Source organism: Bufo bufo, chromosome 4 (assembly GCF_905171765.1).
Source record: "Bufo bufo chromosome 4, aBufBuf1.1, whole genome shotgun sequence".
Lineage (NCBI taxonomy): Eukaryota > Metazoa > Chordata > Amphibia > Anura > Bufonidae > Bufo > Bufo bufo.
In genome coordinates this window covers 120,324,393-120,352,183 of record NC_053392.1, presented here as the reverse complement: position 1 = coordinate 120,352,183, position 27,791 = coordinate 120,324,393, and the positions used below count along the sequence as shown (strand labels likewise).

Genomic DNA, 27,791 nt, shown 5'->3' with positions numbered 1-27,791 from the left:
CCTAAATGCAAAAGTAAGCGATCCTTTAAAGGGGTTATTATACTTTCCGGCAGCCGAGGCACTCCGGATCTCTGCACGCCTGCTGCTGCATCTCCCCGTCACTCGGGCCAATAGTAGGCTGTCACTGTGACCAGCCTCAAGGGGGACTTGTCCCCCGTCTTGGCCTGCTTTTGGCTGCTCCCCCTGTCGTCGGATGTTTTGATCCAAGCGACAGGGAGATGCAGCGGCCGTGCAGGGATCCGGAGCAACGCAGGTGCCGGGGAGTAGGTAAGTATAATCCATACAAGGAGCATGGGCATTGGGCAGGGGGGGGGGATATTTTAGATTTTGGATAATCCCTTTAATAATCTTCATTAAAAATATTCAGCCATCTTGCAGCTGTAGATTTTGCAACTCCTTTAACTAGCTCCTTTAACTGAGCCAAACGGATCTGTTTGGCTCACTTTCGTCAGACGGAAACCAAAACGTTGCAAGCAGTGTTTTGGTGTCCGCCTCCAAAGCGGAACGGAGATGGAACGGAGGCAAACTGATGCATTCTGAGCGGATCCTTTTCCATTCAGAATGCATTATCTGTTTTGGAGCGCTTGTTAGAGCCATGTGCGGATCTCGCAAACGGAAAGCCAAAACGCCAGTGTGAAAGTAGACTTAGAGATGGCAGCAGGGAGCGGAGGAGGTTGTACACAGCAGGAGTGGAGGGGAAGCATCCACTTTACCAGGAAGGGCAGACCAAACAGACTACAGTATCAGAGTATAGATATGGAGTAAAGCACACACAAGGCAGTTTGCAAAGGGGGTGTGGATCACACAGACTATATCAATGTAGAAATAAAGCAGAGCATGACGAGTAAACTTTACAGAGGGAGGTAGAGTTACATGCTCCTCAGCATCAGTGACTCTAAGCACAAAGGAGAAGAGATCCCTCATGAGATGTGGAAGGGTAAGTTAGTCCAGGAAGGAAGCTGTGCTAATACATGAGCTAGTGAAAGCAGCAGCATCCTGGACACACAGACATCACATCCAGCATATATTATTGGAGGAACACATCACATGAGACAAGTCTAAGACTAGGAGCTAGGTTGCAAACTGCATGTCAGGGGGTCTGAAAATGAATGAAGTCTGAGGCCCCATGCTCTCAACTGTATCCGTTTTGCACGTGGGTCAGCAAAATATAGATAGCGTCCCTATACATGCCACAATTTCATTATAGAAATGCCCATTCTTGTCTGCATAACAGACAGGAATAGGACATATTCTCTAATTTGCAGAACGGCCATATGGATGCTGACATCACAAGGATGACATCTGTGTGCGGTCTGCATTATTTGTGGACCCATAAAAAAGAATGCAGATCATATGTGGGCCCAAAATGCGGTCATGTGCATCAGGCCTGAAACTTAGTGCACCTTTTTAACTCGAGGTAACCATTCATCTATAGAAAATAATTTGTTCCATATTAAAGGTGCCCACAACCTTCAAAGCTTTTTATGTTTTTGAGAGACAGTTTAATATGATTTAGGTATTTGTGGTATAGAAGAGTTGTAGAAAAGCAGGAATTTCAATAATCCCCATCCCAAGCATCATTAATGTTTCCAAACTATTCATCCTCTTCTACTTCAGTGAGATGTACAAGCGAGCTCAGGGGCGCACTCGGATGGTAAAGAAGAGCTTCAATAAGAGATGGTTTTCTCTAACAAGTCGAGAGTTTACCTACCACAAACATAAAGGTGAATATCGCGTAAATGTGAACATTGATGAATTTGTATCCGCTATTTAGCAGGTACATGGCAACTTTTCTGTTGGGTCACCTGTCTCTGTCATTGTCTGTGCGGACAAGATGTTATTACAGTAAGGGTCTTGTACACGAGCTGATAAAACATTCGGACCACTGCTTATTCTCAATCATTGCCCCATGTATAAGGTCCACCAGGTGACGATGAACAGACGCTCATTTGTTGGCTGAACGCAGCTCTTGTCCGGCTGTAAAAATGATCACTTGTCCACAGCTTATCTCCAAATGTGAACAGCCAACCAAAGAGTATAGGAGGAGTGCGAGCAATGAAAGTAATAATGAGTAACAAATCCCTTGCCTTTCATTAGTCGGTGCTCTTTATGGGCAGAGCATCTACCATTACATCCAGGGCTCTGGAGGAAAATAACTCAGACTTTATAATGTCATTAGCTCCAGTGGATATGCAGGCTGGACATCTGGGTGACAGATCTTCTGAGGGTCTGAGGTACCTGCTTTGTCAGATCTCCACTGAATCTTCCATTGCCATCCAAAGGACAAGTGTCAGCAGGAGGTGGCTGTCCGGCACCCACATGCATGTATCATGTACTGGTGCTCCACATGCAAATCTCACACTGTGTACGGGCAACCTGACCAGTCAAAGTACAAGGTCGTTAAAGGCTTTATATAGGATCCACATTGTAATGTCTCCTCTCTGCATCTGGTTGGGATGTGCCGAATATGCTTTATGCTGGATATTTACTTGTGGTGGTTGTCGGGTGCTGTAGATGGAAAGTCATTCATGCCAATGACAGACCTGCATCTCATTCATGTAAGTCCAGGTCAGGTCACCGATCGTGGTAGATCTCAGTCAGCCATCTTGTCAGGGACAAAATGGTAACCTTCACGGACCAATATATATATAGATTTTTGCAAACCCTAATGTATAAAGTGGGAGAAGACTGACGAGCTATAATTACATTATAATGGTTCCTGTTGATACCACCTACAAATGCGCATACATCCCAAGGCTAAATGCAGACGAACGTTAAAAATGTCAGTGTGACGGCCGTTTAAGTAAAAGGGGGAGTAACGGCCGTCACACGTTCACTTTTAGCACCAATTAAAGTCTATGGGGCTATACACATTTTTAATGACTAGTGAATAGTGGCTTTCAAAAAATAGGACAAGTCCTATTTGTGACAGTTTTCACAACCAGACAGACCCCATTGAAATAAATGGGACCATTTTTAAAGGCCACTTAGACAAGAGTGCACCCATCTAAGAACCGTTAAAAACGGGTACTGTAGTTCAATATGGCCTTTTAGGGGTTAAATAAAATCACTCACCTCATCTACTTTCATAGAGGCAGTCGCTCCTTTCTTGATTGTGAAGGACTGGCCGAAGGACCTGTGCTCGGCATGATGACTTCATTGCACACTCCCGGCATGATCGCTTAGTTACATCATCACGCTGAGCACAGGTCCTTCACAATCAAGAGAGGAGGGACTGCCTTGGTGCGTGCAAGTGGACGAGGTAAGTGTTTTTTTTTTTTTTTGGGGGCCACTATGGGAGATATTACTGCTGGGGATACTATAGGGGACATTATTACAGCTGGGGACCATTATGGGGGACATTAGTACTGCTGGGGGCCATTATGTTGGACATTATGTATACTGCAGGGGTTGGGATTTTATTTAAAAAAAAACAGTGAAGTTGATTCAATTTTAAAGGGGTTGCCCGGGTTCAGAGCTGAACCCGGACATTCCCATATTTTCACCCCGGCAGCCCCCCTGATGTTAGCATCGGAGCATGAACTGCTCCGATATTCAAGTCAGGGGGGCTGCCTGGGTGAAAATGGAGGCATGTCTGGGTTCAGCTCTGAACCCGGGCAACCCCTTTAATGGCCATTAAAAATAGACAGGAAAAGGATGCGCAAATATTTGAAAAATGGCCATGAAAAACGGACTTTCCGTTTTTTAACTGCCGTTTTTTTTTTTTTCATGTGTGCATGCATCCCAAGACTAGAATGATGATGATTATGTATCAAAATTTAGAAAATGTAGCGTAGTTAGATATAGGGCAGGTTTGCCTATATTCCTCCTTATCGTCTGGCTGGATTTACATTGCACCTTTTAGGGTAGATCCACGCCAGAGGTAATTTTTTTACGGAAATATCTACCACTACCACTGCGGGGGTTAAACCTCTGGTGGAAATTCACAGAATAAATTGACATGCTGCCGATTTAAAATTCGAACTACTGGTCAATTTCCTTTTTTTTCAGCAGCATGTGGATGAGATTTGCTATAATCTTATCCTCTTTGTTGGTACTGTAATATGATGATCAACTGGTCGACACCACCTGGTGCTTGCACGGGTGTACCTCCTAAATATATATATCAACAAAGAGAACAGGTACCACTAAATACCCAAAATATCAAAAATTTATTAGACATAAAAACATAAACACAAATACAAATCTGTAGAGACAATACACTGTAATATGATGTGAATTTACTGCAAGCAGATCCTCAGTGGTACATCCACAGGGTATCTGTCCCATATGCAAGTAACCACCCCCTAAAAAAAACTTCAGTGTACAAGACTGTAGTATCATGCACTATGTTTGCATTAGGGTCCGTCCATATTACTTTAAAGGGGTAGTCTGGGTTCAGAGCTGAATCCGGACATACCTCCATTTTCACCCCGGCAGGCCCCCTGACAGGAGCATCGGAGCAGTTGATGCTCTGATGCTCTCCTTTGCCCTGCGCTAAATCGCGCAGGGCAGAGGCATTTTTTGGAGATCCGGTGAGTAACAGGGCTCTCCATGGGGCTGCCAGGAAGCCCGGTGACGTGACCGGCACTGATGGGCGGGATTTAGCACTGCCCTAGCCAGTAAAAAGGCTAAGGCAGCGCTAAAGCCCGCCCATCAGAGCCGGTGACGTCACCGAACACACTGCCGGGCGGAAGTTTCTGCCCGGCAGTGTGTTATTGAAAACAAAAGATTTAGCGCAGGGCAAGGGAGCGCATCGGAGCATGAGATGCTCTGATGCTAGCATCAGGGGGGCTGCCGGGGTGAAAATAAGGTTATGTCCGGGTTCAGCTCTGAACCCGGACAACCCCTTTAATGCAGTAGGTAGCGAGCAGGTCTGGTTGATATCTTTCTAATATCATTGTCTTGTTTCCTTTGTCAGATAAAGAGCCAGTCTTCCGCATCCCTATTAAAAGTATCCTGGCTGTTGAGAAGCTGGATGAAAGTGCCTTCAGTAAAAATAATGTAAGTTGTTTGACCTCCTGTAATAAAGTATTTCTCGCCTAATGATCAAAGGGTTAATCCCATCTCCGCTTTTCATGGCTGGGATCAGAGTAACCCTCGCAAGAGGCAGCCGAACCTACTGGAAACAGTGTACCACGGCTCACTCTGCTGTTCCCATATCTCCAGCCGCCCCTGGCTGCCGCTTACAGAGGTTATGCCGCTCTCTGCCATGAAAGATTAGATGGGAATAACCTTTTAATACAAATCCTAATCTGCATAATTTGCAGTAAGGAAAGTACTGTTCAACCCCCTGAGGACGTGGCCTAGTTTGTGCCTTTAAGGACTTTATTTCTCCATTGCTAGCTGCATAAAAGCTTGTTCTTGAGGAGTCGTATTTGTAAATGCCACCAACTGGGGTTATGCATGATGGATTGATGGATACTTTTATAAAATTTTTAGGCAGGGAGAAATACAAAAAAGAATGCTTTTATAACATTCACCGTACAGTATAAATGCCATGGTAACTTTATTCTGCAAGTCGTTATAATTACGGCAACGTTTATTTACAGTAGTTTTTATGTAAAAACTTCTTTTTTTTTTTTTTTTTTAGTTCAATAAAATGAATTTTTTTGGGTCACCGCACAAGGATAAGCTGTAGCTTTTATTGGTACGGTGTTGTAGTACATACATTTTGATAACTTTTTATTCTCAGGATAAAGAAAAAAACATCAATTCTGACAATTTTTAAAGATATCTTTCATGGTGTTCATCAGATAGATAGATACAGTATCTCACAAAAGTGAGTGCACCCCTCACTTTTTTGTAAATATTTAAATTTATATTTTTCTGGGACAACACTGAAGAGCTGACACTTTGATACAATATGAAGTAGTCCGTGTACAGCTTGTAGAACAGTGTACATTTGGTGTGCCCTTAAAACAACACACAGCCATTCATGTCTAAACCATTGGCAACAAAAGTGAAAATGGCCAAATTGTGCCCAAAGTGTCAATATTTTGTGTGTCCACCATTATTTTCCAGCACTGCCTTAACTCTCTTGGGCACGGAGTTCACTAGAGCTTTGCGGCCATTCCAGCGCCGGAGGGCAGTCACACACCTACTAGCTAGCTAACCTACCAGCGCATTCCATGTACTCCTGATGATTTGCTACCAATGAAACGCGTCGAGTATGACCCTTCTGATGTAGGTTATTAGTTCTTAATAGGCAGCTCAGGGTGTTTTTACTAGTCTTATGCTTTTCTGCACTGGGCATTTATGGTGTATGTATGCCGCACATGCATTGCCAGGTTACTGGCTCACATTAGGCAACCTTAGGCAACCAACTAGTGTGCCATGTACACCCTGCTCTTGGGGTGATATTCAGCGGTCTGGCAGTGACACCCGGTTATGAATGTTCGGATTGAACATCCGGATGTCACGTTTTTTTGCCTTCTGGACTGCTGCGATATTCCCTTCAGTTTCCAACTAATTGCCCACGTTGGGATATTTGCACCTGATCTGATTATCCAAGACCTATGTGTTTATAGTCCTCTGGATATCTCAGATTTAGGTACTCAATCCTGGTGCTTGTGTGTAGGCACTCGGGCTTTTTGTGTACCCTTTCCCCCTAGTGTGTCGCACACTGTTTTAATTAACAATTAATAAAGGTAAATGTTTAGTATATTGTTCATCCACCGTCCATGAAGCACTTTATGTAGGTACGCAAACACAAAATCGTTTTCAGCCCGTGACTTTATCATGTTGGAATATTGCCCTGCAGGCCAGTTTCCGAAGGGAGGGGATCACCCTCTTAGGTGCTGCAGTTGACGCAGTTTCAGCATCTAAGGGGGTAATTGGCCAGGATCAGCGCTAGTTCTGAGTGTATGTTACAGCTGATGCCCACAGTTAATGGATCAGACACTGCTCCCAAGCTGTGCCATTCCCACACCATACAAGTACAGTCCTGTGGGGAGCTGCCAGCCACCAGAAATGTAAATGTATGGCATGGTTATAATATACAAAGATATATAGTCTAGTTGTTTATGGTGTGTCTATATGTAATACATGGTTATGTTCCAGATGTTCCAGGTGATTTATGGTGATAGGCCCCTGTATATACACGCCAGTAACTGTGTTGAAGCCAATGAATGGATAGAGGTGTTGGGCAGAGTGAACAGACGAAATCTTAGAAGACTCAGCAAATACCACCCATCTGCTTTTATAAATGGGACCTGGCTGTGCTGCAAGGCATCTTCCGAGAGCACTGAAGGCTGCAGCCCCTGTACTGTGTAAGTATTCTAGATTTGCTTCCATTGAATAGTAATATGTATGGTGTTATACTGGATACACGGTAGATGATTTAACAACTTGAAAAAGTCCAGCTTCAATTGCCAAAGTAGAAAAAAGTATCTTTATCTCAGCGACTTTGTAAAAATAACAGGACAAATTGTTACGCGTTTCGGACCATTTTAGTGGGGGTGCTTCTTCATGACAATACAAGACTTAACTGACCATGCTATATACATACCATCCCCCCACATCCACACCAATAAGGCTCCTAATTAGGAACAGGTGAGGGGGAGGTACAAACAGCATGATTTAAAATCACATGTAATACTATATATGTGCTTCATTTAACCCCTTAGGGACGCATGACGTACCGGTACGGCATGTTTCCCGAGTCCTTGAGGACCCATGACGTACCGGTACGTCATGGCTTTAAAATGCAATTGCGGCGCCACGGGGGTTAATCGGAACGGGATGCCAGCTGAAATCATTCAGCGGGCATCCTGTCACAACGCCGGGGGGGGTCATGTTCAGACCTGCGTTTTCTGCAGTTTCTGATCCCCGCAGTGCCGAAAATACATTTTTCACACCCCCCCCCCTGCACCCCTAAATGATTTTATGCCGACGGGTGGTGCAGGGGGGGGTTGCAGGCGGTGCGGGAGGCGGGCGGTGCGGCAGGCAGGATCACGATCCCCAGCCCGCCGCCTCTTGAATATTCATTGGTGTCCAGTGGTTATACCAGAGTGTCAGCACATTGCTGACACTCTGGTATAAACGGCTAACATCTGTGCTGTGATGTCAGCCGTTTAACCCTTTCCATACCGCGGTCCGTACGCACCGCTATATGGAAAAGGTTAACAGTCAAGGGGGGCTCCCTCCCTCTCCGATCGGGGGGCTGCTGTGCGTTTGCAGCCCCCAGACAGGATGGGGTCACAGAGGGAGGGAGCCCCCCTCCTTACCCTTCCCCGTCTGCTCAGTTGTGGCAGACGGGGAAGGTTCCCATGGCAACAGGACATCAGACCCACTGTGTACTGTAATATACAGACATCAGACCCACTGGATCTTCAAGAACCAAGTGGGTCTGGGTCAAAAAAATGTAAAAAAAAAAGTGAAAAAAGTTAAGATAAAAAAAAAAAAAACATTTATCACTGAATAAAAAAAAATCAAATACACTACACATATTAGGTATCGCCCACCTTACTGCCCAAAAAAGGTAATAAAAGTGATCAAAAAAGTCGCATGTACGCCAAAATAGTACCAATCAAACCGTCATCTCATCCCGCAAAAATCATACCCTACCCAAGATAATCGCCCAAAAACTGAAAAAACTATGGCTCTTAGACTATGGAGACACTAAAACATGATTTTTTTTGTTTCAAAAATGAAATCATTGTGTAAAATTTACATAAATAAAAAAATTGTATACATATTAGGCATCGCCGCGTCCGTGACAACCTGCTTTATGAAAATACCACATGATCTAACCTGTCAGATGAATGTTGTAAATAAAAATAAAAAAAACAGTGCCAAAAAAGCTATTTCTTGTTATCTTGCCTCACAAAAAGTGTAATCTAGAGCAACCAAAAATCATATGTACCCTAAACTAGTACCAACAAAACTGCCACCCTATCCTGTAGTTTCTAAAATGGGGTCACTTTTTTGGAGTTTCTACTCTAGGGGTGCATCAGGGGGGCTTCAAATGGGACATGGTGTCAAAAAAACCAGTCCAGCAAAATCTGGCTTCCAAAAACCATACGGCGCACCTTTCCCTCTACGCCCTACTGTGTGCCCGTACAGTAGTTTACGGCCACATATGGGGTGTTTCTGCAAACTACAGAATCGGGGCAATAAATATAGCATTTTGTTTGGCTGTTAACCCCTGCTTTGTTACTGGAAAAAATGGATTAAAATGGAAAATTTGCCCAAAAATCTAAATTCAGAAATTTTATCACCATTTGCCATTAACTCTTGTGGAACACCTAAAGGGTTAAAGACGTTTGTAAAATCAGTTTTGAATACCTTGAGGGGTGTAGTTTCTAGAATGGGGTCATTTATGGGTGGTTTCTATTATGTGAGCCTCACAAAGTGACTTCAGACCTGAACTGGTCCCTAATAAGTGGGTTTTTGAAAATTTCTGAAAAATTTCAAGATTTGCTTCTAAACTTCTAAGCCTTGTAACATCCCCAAAAATAAAATATCATTCCCAAATTGATCCAAACATGAAGTAGACATATGGGGAATGTAAAGTAATAACTATTTTTGTAGGTATTACTATGTATTATAGAAGTTGACGGTTATTTTAAGCTGAATGTACCTGCACTCGTCAGATCGCAGAAGATAAGCAGCTTAAGGCTTGGCAAATACCAGCTTGGGAGACTGGTTGGGAATCCCTTGTTCCGATGACTATGTATTATAGAAGTAGAGAAATTGAAACTTGAAATTTTTTACAAATTTTTGGTAAATTTGGTATTTTTTTATAAATAAAAATGAATTTTTTTTACTTCATTTTACCAGTGTCATGAAGTACAATATGTGACGAAAAAACAATCTCAGAATGGCCTGGATAAGTCAAAGCGTTTTAAAGTTATCAGCACTTAAAGTGACACTGGTCAGATTTGCAAAACATGGCCAAGTCCTTAAGGGGTTAAACTTCATAAAAATACATATAAGTAAAAAGTCAATATCATAAAAGCAGCACAATGCATTGGCACAACACAAGGGTGGATACTATTAATATTGCAGAATAAGTTCATATCTTCTGTTTAGACCTTGCAGATAGCGTGTGGCCAACTGGAACATCCAGTAAGCCTCCCTATTTAATAGTTTCCTTCTATGGTCGCCTCCTCTCTTTCTATACCCTGTGCACACAATGCGGATGTGTCCCCACAATGACAAACCGCAAAGTGCATGCTGACCGCAGACACGTTGCGGTTCTCATGATGGGGCACATCTGAAATGTGCTTACGGACCCTAGATTTGAGTTGGTTAGAAGTGCAGCCGACATATTGCAGGTGACATATTGTACAAGTGATCAAATAAATGACGTGTTTAGTGTTTAATAAGATTTCATCTCAAATTCTTTATTATTAACCTCAGATCTAAAACATTTACTGATTACCATGTGCTCACAACATACACACCGGCCATGGCCGCACTTGAAATTACCCCTACAATTTAACCGTGTTGGTTTAGGGTCATTTGAGCTCCGGAATAAACTAGCAATCAAAATATCACCGAGGGTGGGCGCTCTGCGTGCCACCCATCTGATGCCACCCCTCACAACGTCCGACCATTGTTCAGCAATTTTCAGAAGAGGTAAATGTTTCTTTACAATTTTACACACTTCAGAATATTGTTCACTGTATTGTGTGACAAACATGGTGACATTATCATTTTTCTTCCTATTTCTACTTTCATTTTGATGTTGCTCTATTATTTCCTGTGAATGATTACTCACAGGGAAAACCAGTGTTTTTCTATCCATACTTGAAACAACCTTCTGTTCCTCCTTCACCTTTTTGACAGAAAAACACCCTATTCGATAGCCTCTCCAGTATGTTACTTGAGTCTACATCAAAGGAATCCTTATCAGTACAATTCCTCCTTGCTCTGATGAGCTCCCCTTTCGGGATGTTTCAGGTGACATGCGGTGGGTGGCAAGAAGTGGCATATAATATCGTGTTCCCTGCCGTATCCTTCCTATGTGTCCTAGTGTGAACACTGGCCAACCTGACATTCCCCCTCAGGCACAGATCCAAAAAGCAAATCGACTCCAGTTCATACTGAACTTCAAAGGAAATAGAGTCCACACATTGATTCAAATAATCTGCAAAGAGTGGTATGGCCGCCACATCACCAGACCATACAATCAGCAGGTCACCCATGTAGCGACCATACCACTGCACACGATCAAAGAATGGGTGGGTGTCAATGAGGAGGAAGTTTCTCTCCCACCACGCCATAAAACATCCCGAAAGGTGAGCTCATCAGAGCAAGGAGGAATTGTACTGATAAGGATTCCTTTGATGTAGACTCAAGTAACATACTGGAGAGGCTATCGAATAGGGCGTTTTCTGTCAAAAAGGTGAAGGAGGAACTGAAGGTTGTTTCAAGTATGGATAGAAAAACACTGGTTTTCCCTGTGAGTAATCATTCACAGGAAATAATAGAGCAACATCAAAATGAAAGTAGAAATCGGAAGAAAAATGATAATAATGTCACCATGTTTGTCACACAATACAGTGAACAATATTCTGAAGTGTGTAAAATTGTAAAGAAACATTTACCTCTTCTGAAAATTGCTGAACAATGGTCGGACGTTGTGAGGGGTGGCATCAGATGGGTGGCACGCAGAGCGCCCACCCTCGGTGATATTTTGAGTCCTAGTTTATTCCGGAGCTCAAATGACCCCAAACCAACACGGTTAAATTGTAGGGGTAATTTCAAGTGCGGCCATGGCCGGTGTGTATGTTGTGAGCACATGGTAATCAGTAAATGTTTTAGATCTGAGGTTAATAATAAAGAATTTGAGATGAAATCATATTTAAACTGCAACACTAAACACGTCATTTATTTGATTACTTGTACAATATGTCGGCTGCACTTCTAACCAACTCAAATCTAGGGTCTGTAAGCACATTTCAGATGTGCCCCATCATGAGAACCGCAACGGGTCTGCGGTCAGCATGCACTTTGCGGTTTGTCATGGTGGGGACACATCCGCATTGTGCGCACAGGGTATAGAAAGAGAGGAGGCGACCATAGAAGGAAACTATTAAATAGGGAGGCTTACTGGATGTTCCAGTTGGCCACACGCTATCCGCAAGGTCTAAACAGAAGATATGAACTTATTCTGCAATATTAATAGTATCCACCCTTGTGTTGTGCCAATGCATTGTGCTGCTTTTATGATATAGAATTTTTACTTATATGTATTTTTATGAAGTTTAAATGAAGCACATATATTTGTATAATTTTTTTCTAGTATTAAATGTGATTTTAAATCATGCTGTTTGTACCTCCCCCCTCACCTGTTACTAATTATAGGAGCCTTATTGGTGTGGATGTGGGGGGGGGGGGATGGTATGTATATAGCATGGTCAGTTAAGTCTTGTATTGTCATGAAGAAGCACCTCCACTAAAATGGTCCGAAACGCATAACAATTTGTCCTGTTATTTTTACAAAGTCGCTGAAATAAAGATACTTTTTTCTACTTTGGCAATTGAAGCTGGACTTTTTTAAGTTGTTAAATCCGTGATTGCCAGCACTTTCCAGGGGCTGTGTCCGTGCTCATTGCAAAGGAACACAGGTGAGAGCTGTGTACACACCTGTTTTTGTATTTTTTACAGGGTAGATGATGTACTGTTGGTTTTCCTTCCATTAGTCTATGTACACTCCTCAACATTGAAATTGCAACACCAAGAAGTAAAAAGATGTGGAATTATGGAAATCGCAGGATCAGTAGACATAATGATATGCAAATGCTAAAAAATGGAAACAAAATATTCAAATCATCCTCTTCTATTCAGTATGGCGTATGAGCTCCATGCACCGATGTACACACACTTACAATAATGAGGTTATTAATGGTTGTCTGAGGAATGTTCTGCCATGCTGAATGCACTTGGGCACACAAATCATCAAGATCCGCTGCTGGCAGCTCTTTTTGCAATTGCAGACTAAATGTGCTTAATGGAAGACCAGTCAATTACAGTCTCCATTGCCATCTTGCTGTGCAGCAAGATAGCCTTTGAGATGGGTGGCATGAGGCCACTTGAACACCGGTATTTGGACATCTGGCTCGTAGCCCAACGCCGTGCAAACACCTTCTGATGGTTTGTGTAGACACTGTTTTCCGCCTGAGGCTTGGGATGTGACGTCCAGTTTCAATTGCAGTACAGAATGGATCACTATGCGCCATTCTTCTAATCAGATTTATTTTTTATTATTTTATGCACTTCTATATCGCTAGCATCAAGCTGTCCCCAATGGGGCCAACAATAGATCCGTCCGTACAAAGGTTCTCTGCACCTATTATTCCAGTTCATTGTTCTCCCAACCACCGGGACTCACTACGTTGAACAGTGCTAATATCTCAGTCTAGGTGCATAGTGATCTGCCGCAGTGATAACCCAAGATGTATTCTGTCCCTCACAGTATGTGACAAGTGGTGATAACTGTCTAGGTGCATAATGATCTGCCGCAGTGATAACCCAAGATGGATTCTGTCCCTCACAGTTTGTGACAAGTGGTAATAACTGTCACATCGATGAACAGGAGGCATCACACCATCATCCCACACAACTTGATCAGATTTTTGAGGTTTCATGTGGCTAATAACTGCTTTCAATCTGGCTTTTATGTCCCTGCCACATGCCACAGATTGGAGCTAGTTGCTTCAAAATGTCATCATCTACAGATCTCAGCGACACCTGCTACTTCCTCGATTTGTCCTTCCTGGTGTTGCAATGTCAATGTTGAATGTATGTTTGGGGTATATAATTGGCAAAGTAGTCCTGTAAGGTAGAGGTTGACACTCCGTGTCTACAGATGAGGGCAATCAGCAGTCGCAATCATGACTTATATTATATTGACTTGAGTTTAACCACTCGGCAAGCACTTATAATCCAGGGGCACGTCATTTTATCCAGGCTGAAAGATTTAATTTGCCCAGTGTAAAAGTTTCCACAACTGTATCTGGAGAGCAATCAACTTGGAGGGGACAGTGTGAAAGCTTCTGGCTTCCATCATATTCATGCCAGTTGAATCACTGCCCCAGCAGCTGGGAATCAGAGTGTTCTGTGCTGGGTACATTGTGTCATGAGCTCACTAATGCCTCTTGTGTCTTCGCTTTACAGAGGTGCTCCAGCTGACGTGGCGCTAGATATAGATGGAGATCGCGAATGTGAAAAGATCTATTCTCTGTTTAGCACAAACATGTCAAAACTGCAGACGATGGAAGGTAACGTGTTCCTAAAAGTGACTCCTGCTTCTGTCTGACATGGAGAACGTCTGTACTTGTCCTGTTCTCCCAAAAACGGTACAAGTTGCTGATGACTGTACAAGATCTGATGACCATGAGGTGTACATGGCATTTAAAGGCGCTATTAACCGCCTGTATGTGAATATTCTAGGTAACCTTTTTCCAAAAACAGGTGGAATGTTTTCTGGATATAATTTTTTTAAGTCACCCCATGTATTCTACTTTCTATCCTGGCTCTTTAACATCCTTTAATTTTTTTGGGACTTTTTAGAACAGCAAGCAGTCATGCTTAACTTTCTCAATCAGACCGTTTTAGTGTATTATGGGGCCTCCTGACTCCCCCCTGACATCATCAGTCCTTGTGTTGTCAAGCACATGGACACTCGGCCAAGCCAATCGTTCTCCCTCTCCTCATTGAGAAACACTTGAACGCTCAGCCAAGCCAGTCGTTCTTCCTCTCCTTATTGAGAAACACTTGGACGCTCAGCCAAGCCAGTCGTTCTTGTGCATGGAGAAGTACAGGGGAGTAGTTGGCTAATCGAGCTTTGAGCTGACAGCTATTGAAGCTATATTTCCCCCTTCAAGGGGTTTCCGGCTCTCCTATATTGATGACCTATCCACACCCGGCACCCCCGCCAATCAGCTGTCTGAGGAGGCAGTTCGCACGTGCCGTCTCTCTTCCTGTCCACTGCTGCTGTCTATGAAAAAGCAGCAGCGAGAAGGGAGACTGCATGTGTGCACTGCAAGCGCCATCTCAAACAGCTGATCGGCGGGGGTTCCAGGTGTCGGACCCCCACCGATCAGACATTGATGAACTATCCTGAGGATAGGTAATCAAATATAAGAGAGCCTGGAGAACCCCTTTAGCTGCTTTCAGGAATTTTATATATGATTGTTTTAAAGGGGTATTCCCATCTCAGACATTTATTGTACATCCACAAGATATGTACATCCATGTCTGATAGATGTGGCACGTTTGCTTTGCAGTTTTCCTAACAACATGGGAGAAAGCATTGGTCTTGATATCCTCTGCGACAGTCCATGTGCCTAAACAGAAATCTATGGCAACTCTCTGCTGCCGTGGATTTGTTGCTTCATTTGTGCCAGACCACTGGTGTAAATGAAGATAAATTTGTGGCTGGCCACGCCCCATTCCCACCCTTGCCACTACCGCTTTCCGAAAAGTGTCGAGGGCAGTGTAAAAAATGCTGCTTGCAACTATTCTTTTTTAAAAGTCCTAAACACCCAGTTTTCGACTTTTTAACACCACTTTTTCGTGACAAACTAAGGGCTCATGCACACTAACGTATTTTCTTTTCATGTCCGTTCCGTTTTTTTGCGGACCGTATGCACAACCATTCATTTCAATGCGTCGACAAACAAAAAACGGAAGTTACTCCCTGTGCATTCCGTTTCCTTATGTCCGTTCCTCTAAAGAATAGAAAATGTCCTAATATGGTCCGCAAGGATAGTACTGTTCTATTAGGGGCCAGCTGTTCTGTTCCGCAAAATACAGAATGCACACGGACGTCATCCGTATTTTTTGTGGATCTGTGTTTTGCGGACCGCAAAATACATTTGGTCGTGTGCATAAGCCCTTAATGATAAATCTCCTCTAAAATGTCTTGTGTAGCCGTATCCTAAAGTAGAGGAAGACTGGATAAAGTAAAATAGATATCATTGATATTCTGTGCATGTCAGGTCATGCTGGAAGTTGTAGTTCTATAGCAACTGTAGAGCCACATGTTCCGAAGCCTTATAAAGTAAATGACCTGTTTTTGTCCACCATTACTAGCCATTTTTACGAATGAACTTGACCTCTCTTTTCAGAGACCTGTGCGAGCATGGCTGTGTATCAGGGCCCACAGGAACACAGTGATTGTCACTTCACTATAGAGGATTCGGTGGAAACTTTCAAGACCCTCCAGCAGATTAAAGCCATCGTGGAGAGGCTGAATGAACCTCACGATGAACACAAGAAAGGGTCTACCAGTGCAAAGTATGGCAGCCAGTGAGTATTGGTACATAAAAACGAAGCAGAAATGTGACAAATATCTTCGGAAGTTGAACTCCTACAGAGATGCGAGTCAGCTCATACCATTCAAATCCAGACACCCATGTGTAGACAGCATTGTCAGGGGTTTCTTGCTCATCATCAGCAGAGGGATGAGAGCTATGATCTAATTAGCATACTCCACATCCCCTAATGGTGCATTGCCTAAAAAATAAGGGGGTCAGTTATCAAGAAATATAAGCCACTTTGTGACGTATTAAAGACGCAGGTTTTGTCGCAAAAGAGTTTGGCAGCAAAATCTGCAACTTTTCCTCACTTACACCACTTTTCCAAGGTGGTGGAAAAAGCGGAAGGGGAAGAGGGCGGGCCAGCCGTTCCATCTCATTTATCATTTTCTACGCCAGTTCATGGTGTGGAAAATGGTCTTAAACTATGGCAGCAAGTGCCAAAGTTATGTAGAGGCATGCACCTCTACATAACTTTGTCACGCCGCCACCGCGCATGGGGATTAAGACCAGCGTGTAAATCTCATGTCTTAATAAATGACCCCCTAAGTTTCTATACACCGCTGTGTCTCTTCGGTGAAAAACTCTAGCCCGAGCTGCATCGAAGACATTTCATCCAGCCAACCAGTAATGTAATGTAACCGAAACCGCGGTCTGCAGATGGGTGCCTGTGGTTTGGGTGGCATGAGTTAAAAGGGGTTATCCAGGAATTGATAATGATGACCTATTCTCAGGATAGGTCATCATTATCACATTGGCAGGGGTCCTGAGTCCCGGCATCCCCGCCGATCAGCTGTTTCAGGGAGCTGCTGCCCTCACTAGAGCTCTGGTGAGCTCTGCAGACTCCCGGCAGCTTTCCAAGCACAGCTCCGTACATCATATAGTGGCAGTGCTTCGTATTGCAACTCAGCCCCATTGACATAAATGGGGCTGAGCTGCAACTTGGCCATGTGACCAGTGTACGGTGATGTCACATGGCCTAGGAAAAGGCTGCGGCGCTCGCAGTGCGCCAGCCTCTTGTAACGGCTGATCAGGCTCTCGATTATTTGATATTGGTGACCTATCCAGATAGTAATTCCCGGATAACACCTTTGATTTGCACACTTTTTTCCTCATTGAGCATTGCCTGAAAAGTAAGTCTTTGTACACTGCTGTCTGTCTCTCTTCAGTGAGAACCAGTACCCACTCCATGAACTCTTACAGAGTAGACTAGAACAAAATATCCACTGTTTTGGGAAATTGCCTCAAATTGCTGTAATGGTGTTTGTGGCCCAGGTATGGTCTACGAGCTGCAAGTAGACTGCCATTGACTTGCATTGTCTGTGGCTAAACAAATATTCAGCTTAGGACAAAGCAACATGTTGACGTACAGTATAATAACCCAAACACAACTTAAAATATCCCAAAAATTGCTGAAGTCCAGTGTGTACCCAGCAGTCCTTTTGCATAGCAGGTGTTATGGGAAAAGAGAACATCTTATCAGCAGTGTTGGTGTTCTAGTATACTGGCTGCTGAGAATAATAGTCATAATAATTTATACTGATGTATATTATTTTACCTTTGGAATGACATTTTGGCTCACAGCAGGAAGCTAATCTTGCTTTTCCTTTGGGTCGTCATGTGCTGTAACTCATTTTCTGTTTTGCCTTTCAGAGAGAATCCAATTGTGGGAAAAGGATCATAGCATCATGGTCATCTAGAACTGGAAGAAAGCCTTGCCAGAAGACCATTTGGAGCTTTGTGACCACTTGGCCGGATCCTCTCAAATTTTCATTATAGGAAAACTTTCAATGACATTTGGATGTCGTGGCTGAAAGTAGGGAAGAGTGATGAGGTGCCAGTATCTTACATCAGCCAGGGATAACGGGAATACATGTGATGACCTTCATACTGCGGGCAGTACTTTGCATAGTACAGATACTGCCTTTAATTTCTCAAGTCACATTCCCCGGGGGTCGCACTTAGTGTATTCCTGGCCTGGCTACGGTGATCTAGCTGTGTTAGGACACACCACTCAATGGAAAATCGGATATCCGTCAAGTGTGCTCAGCACTGTGCAATTATACGAGGTTCTGTCAAAACCTTGGGGCACACTGGAGGAAAAGAGTTACCAGTTTAAGAAGACATGTGGCAGAGTAATAGTGGAGGAATCGGTGAAGTAACCACACTAGACTTTAACACCCGTCTCAGAACTAAGCGAATCAGGGACTGGTTTCTTTTAGACGGTACAAATTGTTTTGATTGAGTTTTTTTTTCTTTTGTTTAATTTTCTTTCTTTTCCTTTTTTTTTTTTTTACTGAAAACATTCGGGTAAACCCAGTAAAACTGTACCAGCCCAGTGCCACAAAGTTGATGCTTCATAACCATACGTGAATTTATGGATTAACTTGGCCCTTGTATAATTTAGGGAGATATATTCACCACCACTAGCAACAGGCTACTGGGAGATTCTCTAAGGGACACAAGAGGCCTCTAGAACGTCACTGAGGTTTCCTGTGGTACTTGGTAGTGGTAGATCTTTCTGAAGACCTCAATACTAAATACATGTGAGGTGGAGAGTATTTGAACAGATGAAATTGGGCATATTTTTTATAGTTTTAATTAGGTTATCAGAAGAATGTCAGTATTTAATACATATACATCCTAATCAAAAGCCGTGCTCTGTAACCAGGACACTCAGAATGTAAAAGTTACATTTTTGTGTGTAAAGGTGTGTCTTTCCTTACTTTTTTCCTTGGGTCAACATATCCTGAAATATCAGTAGTAATAAGTTAGAGCAACATGATCTGATTGGCTTTCACAATAAGAATACCTTGTACAAGGAATCTGGCATTAAGTACTGGTGACTCATGCTTCAGTCAGCATAATCAGTTTGAAGCATGAGTCACAAGTACTTAATGATGGAGATTACTTGTACACTATTACTACTGATATACCATGACCTGGATGAATGAGAACCTTCACAGACAGATTCTGAAATGTGTTGGAAAGGTCAACAACTAAAAAAAAATGATTTTGTGGTATTGTGTCACGACTTGTCTATCCTATATTTGTCTGTGTATGAACACCCAGTGGTTGTGATGGGACTTGCAGCCTGTCAAGGGGTTTCTCAGCATGTAGCAACTGACATTTGTTTTATGAGAAATTCAAAGGTAAGGATGGACACATCTGAAGGTTGACATGGCATTAAACACAAGCATGTACTTTGCAGTAGTCCTCTCCACTATTTGGGAGAGTCTATACAACGGGCACCGTGTGTGGCATATACTTGCATTCCTTGCTCATTTAAATGCTTGGGGCTGAACACTAGCTGGCCACGGGCCATTGTCCTTCATGCTGATTAGTATTGCAGCCTCAGTTTAGTGCAGAATTACTCTGCATTCACTAAAATATAAAGGCAGCTCCGAATGTGCAGAGCTGGCATAGAAAGGGTTTATATACCCGCTGCCATCTTTGTGATTGCCACTAAGTGCCATAGCCGGAAGCAGGAGTATGGAAAGGGTATCTATTTATTCATGGAGGTCTCCCTTATGAGCCTGCCCCCAGAAAATATTGCCTGAAGTGCAGGTGGCGTTTTATCTCATAGCACCATACCTGGTGTATGAGAGGCTTTGCACAGAATCCTAGCACAGAGCATCCATCTTTGGCAGGCATGTTTTACTCTCCCTCCAACTTTTTTTTTCTTTTCTTTTTTTAATTCCCTCCAGAGATTTTTAGAAATTGTTAAAGGATCTGATCCTGCACCAGTTGTCTTCAGAATAGGAATGGCCTACTCAAGGCAGCCACTTTCCCTACCACTCTGAGCACTTTAGTAATCTGCTGTGGTCGGATTACATGTGTCTTTTTGTTTTCTTTTTAATATAAGATGCATAATGTATCAAGTTGTTTTCTTCGTTAAGATCAGTTCCATGATCAATGCTGTAATTTCTTTAATGATAAAAAAAAAAAAATACATTGGAAAAAAAAGTTTTATGAAATGTTTAGAAGACCAAAGATGATTTATAATCTTTCTGTATATATTTATTTTTAAGTCTTGCTTTCATTGTGGAAAAGATATGAGGTTTGCTTTTGTCAGTATTATAAAGAAAAAACAGGTACTGCTTTACTCTGCCTTGTCTTGGAAATGAGTGATGAAGCTTTTTTTTTCACCCTGGATAAACAGGTCCTTTTTCTGGAACCACCAGGTTTTGCACTGTTTTGGTGGAAAGTATTCCAAAGTCCAAACCGGACAGAATTTTCATTTGGTCTCCCAAAAAGATTTCTAGGACCAGGGGTCCCTCCTCTGTTGCATCGTATGATTGATTCTGTTTTTTATTTGCACACAGAAAAATGTATGTGGACATGTGACAATAAGGGTACGGCCCGACAGTGTGTTTTGACCACATGCTACCAAGCAGCACCGACCCATGTGCAGCCATTGACTGCCGCTTGGCCTCGTCCAGCCATCTGCACCATAGGGCCGTACCCTAATGTGCTCAGTCTGTAACCTTACTACAGAAGAGAAAACCCAGATTTAAAGGATGTATCCATTTTTTTGCATTTTTTTTTTTTTTCTTTTACTTATATGCAAAGTGAAGTAATTTTACAAATAGCCTTAAAGGGGTTGACCTATCTGGGACATTGATGGCATATCGCTAGGATATGCCATCACCTGGGGTCCCGTATCAACCTCCAGAATGAGACTCCCATGCACGGCGTTGGGTTGCTCGGCTGTTTTTGGATGTCCCATAGTGGTGAATGGAGAGTGCACCACCCAAACACGGTCACATTTCCATTCACCACTATGGGACTGCCGGAAGTGGCCAAGCCAGCGCTAGGTTATTTTTGGAACGCTCATAGCGGGTGGCCGTGCTTACTTGGTATGCTCTCCGTTCAGTTTGAGGGTGCCATTCAGGAGGTAGGTGCAGGTCCGACCTCCTAGCACTGTGCCATCAGTGGGACAGCCCCTTCAAACCAAATTTGTCTAATAAATCTTCACAGCTTGCATGCTTGTCTCCTCATAGTTGCAGGCTACAAACAAACCTCATCTAGTATGATCTTGCAGTCATGTGTTAAGGGGGATTTATATGGCCCGGTTGTCAGCCAGATTATCGTGAACGAATGTTCCTGCAAAAGCTCATTCCTGACAATCTTCCTATGTAAATGTTCGCCAATCACCCGATGAACGAGTGAAACGCTCATTCATCGGGTGATCCTGCCGTTCGTGCAGGTACATCAATTATCTTTCTGGGCAGCAGATCATACAGTCTAAACAGCGATCTGCCCAGAAACGGTGCAGCTGTATGAGGACGAGCGATCGCAATAGCCATCCATCGTCCTCCTACAGTGAAGGAGATCACTGCATGCAGCAGTCTCCTTCACTGAACGAGCAGCTGCCCCTCAGCCAGTGAAACCCATCTGCCCCCTTTCCAGGTTCTCTAGGCTAGCAAGATATGAGGGGAGATGGAAGAGACATGACTGCAGGATCAGACGAAAACTTATTTGCTAGTTTAGATGCAGTGAGCAAAAAAATGGCAGTAAAAGTATACTGTACATATAATTAACTTGCATGTCAAAAGGTTGTCCCCATCTCCTAAAGAAATGACGTGTCTCTAGCAGTAAAGGGGATGCAATGCTGAATCTGTGCTGCAGTCCCTTCATTCTCAGGATCAGTAGGGGTCCCAGCATACACCATGGGAACACCCTTTAATTATGCTCTCAAAATACAGTATACATACATTTTGTCTACAGAGCCATATATCAATCGAATAATCTCAGCATTACTTGCACTGGTAAATTCTCCTGACCGTGCCGTGATATTGCGTGAATTGGCCAAATTATTGGTATTTTTCTATGAACATCCACCTAAGTAGACTGCACAATCCTTCAGATAATACAGGCAGGAAAATGAGCTATTGTCCACAGTGGAGCCGCCCAGACCAGCCCTAACGTCTAACCTTTGAGGTCACTACTGATGGAGAGGTCCACAGGTATGTTCTGGTAGCCGCCTGTACAGGTTAGATCTCATTGGTTGACAGAACCTGAATAGGAATGCACTCCCTGCAGAAACAGACTGCACAGGGACACCTTGTACAGGTTCCCAAGCAGTTCACAACAACTTCTTCCTGAGCGTCCTACCAGAACACACCGGTGAATCCCCATGACACATTATGGCTGAGGTGGACACCTTCAATGTGCACCATAGCTGTATTTTCAGCTTTTTGCTCATTTTAAATAGGTATTTTTATATTATTTTTTTATTCTATTCTGTAGTCTCATTATGGTTAAAAATGAACAAAATAGGATTGCAAACTCTGAAATCAAACCTTCCATTAAGCCACTACTGTAAAGTTATGGTTGAACTACTCTTCCCATCTTGCTGTGGCATTTTCCCCTTATTTGTCACAGGTTGGGAACTGTAATCCGTTCGGTAGTCCTATGGGCCATGTGTGTGTCTCCAGCCGCTGAACTGCAAGGTCCAACATGGGGCGAGATGTCGTTCCACAGTCTGCTTACCAGCCGGGCATAGACTTGTGTGCGTGCATGGTCCACATACGGTTACCTATTTATATAATGTAACGCAGACTTAAGCATCAGAACAATCACTTTCTTATACGTGTGAACAGGGTATCTTTTTTTATTTAGACCAATGTGGCATTGCACAGAGTGATTCTTCCTATTTGTTCAGTAATATTTCCATTTTAGCTTTCTGTTGCTGAAAGGGTTAATAAGAAAGCTCCTGATGCCCTCAGAGAGGCAGATCTTCTGCCCTGAGCTCGGGCGCTGCCAGTTCCTGGGACTGAGAGCTCATCATTTTCCCACATTTGCTTTTTTTGTAAAGCTTCTTCTCATCTCGCTGTGAAGTCTAGCTCTGTCTATTAACCTTGAGAAGTCGTGGAAATGTTTATTTTAATGAAAAACAGTTTTATTTTCTCATCCACCGTATTTTCATGTTTTGCTCATTTTTTTATGTTTCTTTTTGTAAACTACTGGTTGGAGAAGAACCTCTACTGAATAAAATGTCAGAAATGGAAGCTGAACTACCGTATGTGTGCTGATTTTCCTGCATCTGCGCCTCCCGTTATACACATATACATGCTTCCTTATACACTATTTGTATGTATGGTGCTTAGAATTAGAAAAATGAGTATAAAAAATGAGGTGGAGGCTCAAGTAATAAATCTGATGCCTAGAAGGTAAGAGAGGTTTTCTGGGAGTAAGATATTGATGACCTGCCATCAGGGTAGGTCATCAGTATTTGGTGGAGTTCCAACTGCCGGCACCGCCACTGATCTGTTTGAAAAGGCCGCCGTCCTCTGGTGAGTGCTGCAACCTCTTCACAGCATAGCAAGCACAGCACCATACATTGTATAGTGGTTGCACTTGGTATTGCAGCCCTAGACCAGTCACTTGAATGGAACTGCGCTGCACCTGACCGATGAACGTGGCGTCGCCACCCTAGGAAGAGGTCTCAGTGCTCACCAGGGCACCACAGCCTCTTCAAACAGTTAAAGGGCCTATACAATACTATAAACTTCCCCCCCATATGCCGGGCCCCTCACAGGGAATATACTTACCCCGCTCCCTGTGCCGCTCCTGGCCCCCGCATCGCCTCTGCTGCTTCTCCCCATGCGCGGATGTAAACATCCAGTGTCTGGGAGGGAGGAGTAGCCAATGGCAGGCGGGGACAGGGATGAGCCTCCCTAGCGTCACCCACGATTCTAGGGAGGCCCGTCCCCGCCTGCCATTGGCTGCTTCAACCTCACCCCACCCGGATGTTTTCATCAGCACACAGGGAGGAGCGGCGGTGTGGAGACCAGGAGAGGGGTAGTTTATAGTATTGGATAACCCCTTTAATCAGCAGGGGTGCCGTGAGTTAGGACCCCACCAATCAGATATGAATAAAAGACCTTTTAATGGCTAACTGATCTTAAGAACATCTTGTCTAACCCCATCACTCCAGGGGAAGGGGGAAGTAACTAAAGCTGAAGGGATGTAACGAAATGGTGCTCCTAGGGCTCTGGCCGACCCCTTGGTGCTGCATTTAGGTCATATGCATATAAATAAAAATGCTATTTTCTCAGTAATGGGGCCACGGATAGTTATAATAAGGGTATTGTTTTTAACAGCATCATTAACCCTACTAGGCTGTATGCCTAGTTTAATGGGGTTTATTATGCCGACAGATGTTGTTTAAAGGCATTGTGCCAAGCTTGATACTATTTAAATGACAAAAATACGTGGTCTCAAAAGGCAGGAAATGCTCAACCCAAAATGCAGTTGTGCATTTATGCTCGGGGGAGCAGATACTGCGCTTGTGGTCTGTTGCTAAGGGCGATCCCCAGCAAAAAATGCATACAGTGGAGGATGCCCGCAGCAGACCACAAGTGCCACAGAGACATCCTACACCAGACGGTACAATGTGTGGATGTGGAATGATATATGGAATAAATAGTTACAAGAATAGGTGCACTACTGTGGTGGATGCAAACGGTAACATCTGACTAAACCCTCACACTGATGTTACAAATGAGACTTTAGCCAGTATATCCTTGTATTAAGGACATACCTGAGCCCGCGCACCGCGCCAAGGTTGACACTACTCCACAAGTCTGAACAGTGGAAGGGTCTGGTATCTCTCTGTATGAATGGAGTGGTGGTACAGCATGTGCGCTGCTGCTCTATTTATCTCTGTGACATTACCAAAAGGAAGTCACTGCTAGTCCATCTCTGGCAGTCCCTATAGAAATGCAGTCATCCAGACATTAAAAAAACAACAAACAAACTGGTCCTTAGTCTAAAAAACAGTTAACTACAACAACACAACAAATTCCACAGTGTCATTATGTATTCAACACCTTGATGCTTTTCCTGTTCAGCCTTTTCTGTTGCAGATTTTATGGTGTGCTTGGGATCATTGTCCTGTTGCATGACCCAGTTTTGGCCAAGCTTTAGCTGTCGGATGGATGGCTTTACATTTGACTATAAAACACTTTGGTATACAGAGGCGTTCATGGTTGAGTCAGTGACTGCAAGGTGCCCTGCAAAACAAGCCAAAATCATCACTCTTCCACCATGCGCATGTCAGTTGGTATGAGGTGTGCTGATATGTTGTTTGGTTTTCACCAAATATCTCCACTTCAGTCTCATCTGTCCAAATAACGTTGTTCCAGAAGTCTTGCGGTTTGTTCAAATGCAACTTTGCAAACATCACTCATACCCAAATCCCCTCACCACCATTTTTGGGTGTCCTATAACATCTCCTAATCAAAAGGTGGATTAGACGGGCCGATGAGCAACAGATTGTCAGGAAAAAAAACGTTCCTTCCCGATAGTCTGCTGCTCACTAAGTGGAGGTGAAGCTCTGCATTTACATGCAGGAATCGCCTCCACAGTATGCGGACTAGCGATCGCTATTGCAGCTGCATTGTTTCTGGGCAGCAGATTGGTGTTCAGACCACGATCTGCTGCCCAGAAACGATAATTTAGGTGCCTGCATGAATCACAATTTCATGATCGGCTGCACCTTTAGACGGGCAGATTGTCGGGAACAAGTGTTCCCGATAATCTGCCAGTCTAAATCCACCTTAACCCTTCACCACTCACACCCCTTAAACCCCATTCTTCTGAACCTGATGCTTCATCAAACACTATCCACCACAGCCCATGCACCCAGAAGCACTACAGGTATCGGCTGGTGACGGGTTCATGCAGCTTTATTTCCACTCCCCTATTAAGATGGCCGGACCATTGTACAATGCAAGCACTTTTTATGTGTCGCCCCATCTCCTCATAGATTGTAAGCTGTTGCAAGCAGGGCTGTCATTCCTCTTATTTTAATTGTTGCTGTGTAATTATATAATTTTGTATATACATGAACCCTCTGATTGTAAAGTGCTGCAGAATATGTTGGCGCTATATAAATAAAGATTATCATGATGATTATTATTATTATGAACTTGAACAATAAACACGCTGAGGCTCTTTTCACATCTGCAGCAGGCTATTCCAGTAGGGTACAAGAGTTCTCCGGATACAGCATTGCCAGATACTGCCGTCTGTCTGCCGGACCCCATTGCCTCTAATGGGGTCTGTCAGAGATCCGGCTGCTACCTGGCAAATATGCAGAGAATCGCGAGGACAGAAACCGCTGCGTGCTTTGTGTATGGCCGATTCCCTGCCAGAACTGGTGGCCGGATCACCCTGCCGCAGATGCGGAACTAGTCTGAGGCCTGTTGAGTCTTAGATGTTGCTCTTGGGTTTTTTGCAATTTTTCTGAGCATTGCACAGTCTGACCTTGGGGTGAATTTGCCGGGATGTCCACTTCTCAGAAGATGCTAAACGGTCTTCAGTATTTTGCACTTGTTAAATAATCTTTCTCACTGTAAAATGACAGGCTTCAAATTGTTTGGAAATGGCCTTCAAACCTTTCCTAGATAGATGGGCAGCAACACCTGCTTCACTAAGCTCATTTGTGATGTCTTTCCTCCTTGGCATTGTGTAAACACACCTGAATGCTCCAGACCAGCAAACTGCCAAAGGTTCTGCTTTTATAGAGGTGGTCGCTTGCTGCTGATCAGTTGATTAAGGGCATTTGACAGCACACCGCGTGCTGTCCGCGTCCATTGTTCCGTTCCACAGCCCAGCAAAAAATATAGAGCATGTCCTATTCTTGTAGGTATTTTCTATATAGCGCCAGCCATGAACGCACACGAACGGTCTCCGCGTTTTGCAGACCGCAAAACACTTACGGTCATGTGAATGCACTCTATCATAGATATAAAGGTTTGGAGTATGCATGTGTTTTCAGTGGGCTACTAGACACCACTGGCTCCCATGAGAACAAATAAATAAGCCATTGCAATTCAGCACACCTGATCCTTCTCTGCCTCAATATCATCTTCTGGTGGAAAGTTGGGAGTCCCCCATACACATTAGATGGTCAATAAGCCAAGTCGAAAACGGCAGGTTCGGCCAACAATACACTATTGATCGCAACCCTTCAGCCGAATGAATAACTATTAAAGGTGTTGGCTCATTAAGTCCTATTTAAACAGAAGCCTGCCCTGTAATCAAAAAGAAATTACCAAGGGTCAGTAAGGTATAATCCAAAGATACTTATCAAAGCCCTTCTCCCAATAATATGCAATATATGAAGATTGTCATACTGCGCTGCTGCTAATACAGTCCAGTTCCATGACTTCACGCAGGTCCAGGACTCACCCGGTTGGTATATTTGATATACATAAACTCATAACTCACTCCCTTTACAATACATTTAAATTCCCTGCTGAGGTCCCCCAATTAAAGGGGTTCTGCAATTTCATTTAACTGATGATCTATCTTCTGATCGGCGGGGGTCCGACATCCGGTACCCCCGCCGATCAGCTGTTTGAGAAGGCAGCGACGCTCCAGCAGCGCCACGGCCTTCTCACTGTTTACCGTCGGCCCACTGACGTCACAACTAGTATCAACTAGCGTGGGCGGGGCTAAGCTCCATTCAAGTGAACACAGCTTAGCCCCGCCCACGCTAGTTGATAC

General features: G+C 43.6%; 1 protein-coding gene across 2 annotated transcripts in view; it reads left to right on the top strand.

Moving 5' to 3' along the window:
• RASA2 (RAS p21 protein activator 2) overlaps positions 1-23,290 on the top strand; it is a 147,867-nt gene extending 124,577 nt beyond the window's left edge. For both annotated transcript variants that reach the window (XM_040427780.1, XM_040427781.1), the window contains 6 exons: positions 1,618-1,724; positions 4,922-5,004; positions 7,063-7,271; positions 14,128-14,231; positions 16,083-16,263; positions 17,925-23,290. In XM_040427780.1, coding sequence (XP_040283714.1) covers positions 1,618-1,724; positions 4,922-5,004; positions 7,063-7,271; positions 14,128-14,231; positions 16,083-16,263; positions 17,925-17,955 — 715 coding nt within the window. In that variant the 3' untranslated portion in view covers positions 17,956-23,290. The remainder of the gene's footprint in view (positions 1-1,617; positions 1,725-4,921; positions 5,005-7,062; positions 7,272-14,127; positions 14,232-16,082; positions 16,264-17,924) is intronic.
• The last annotated feature ends 4,501 nt before the right edge of the window (positions 23,291-27,791 follow it).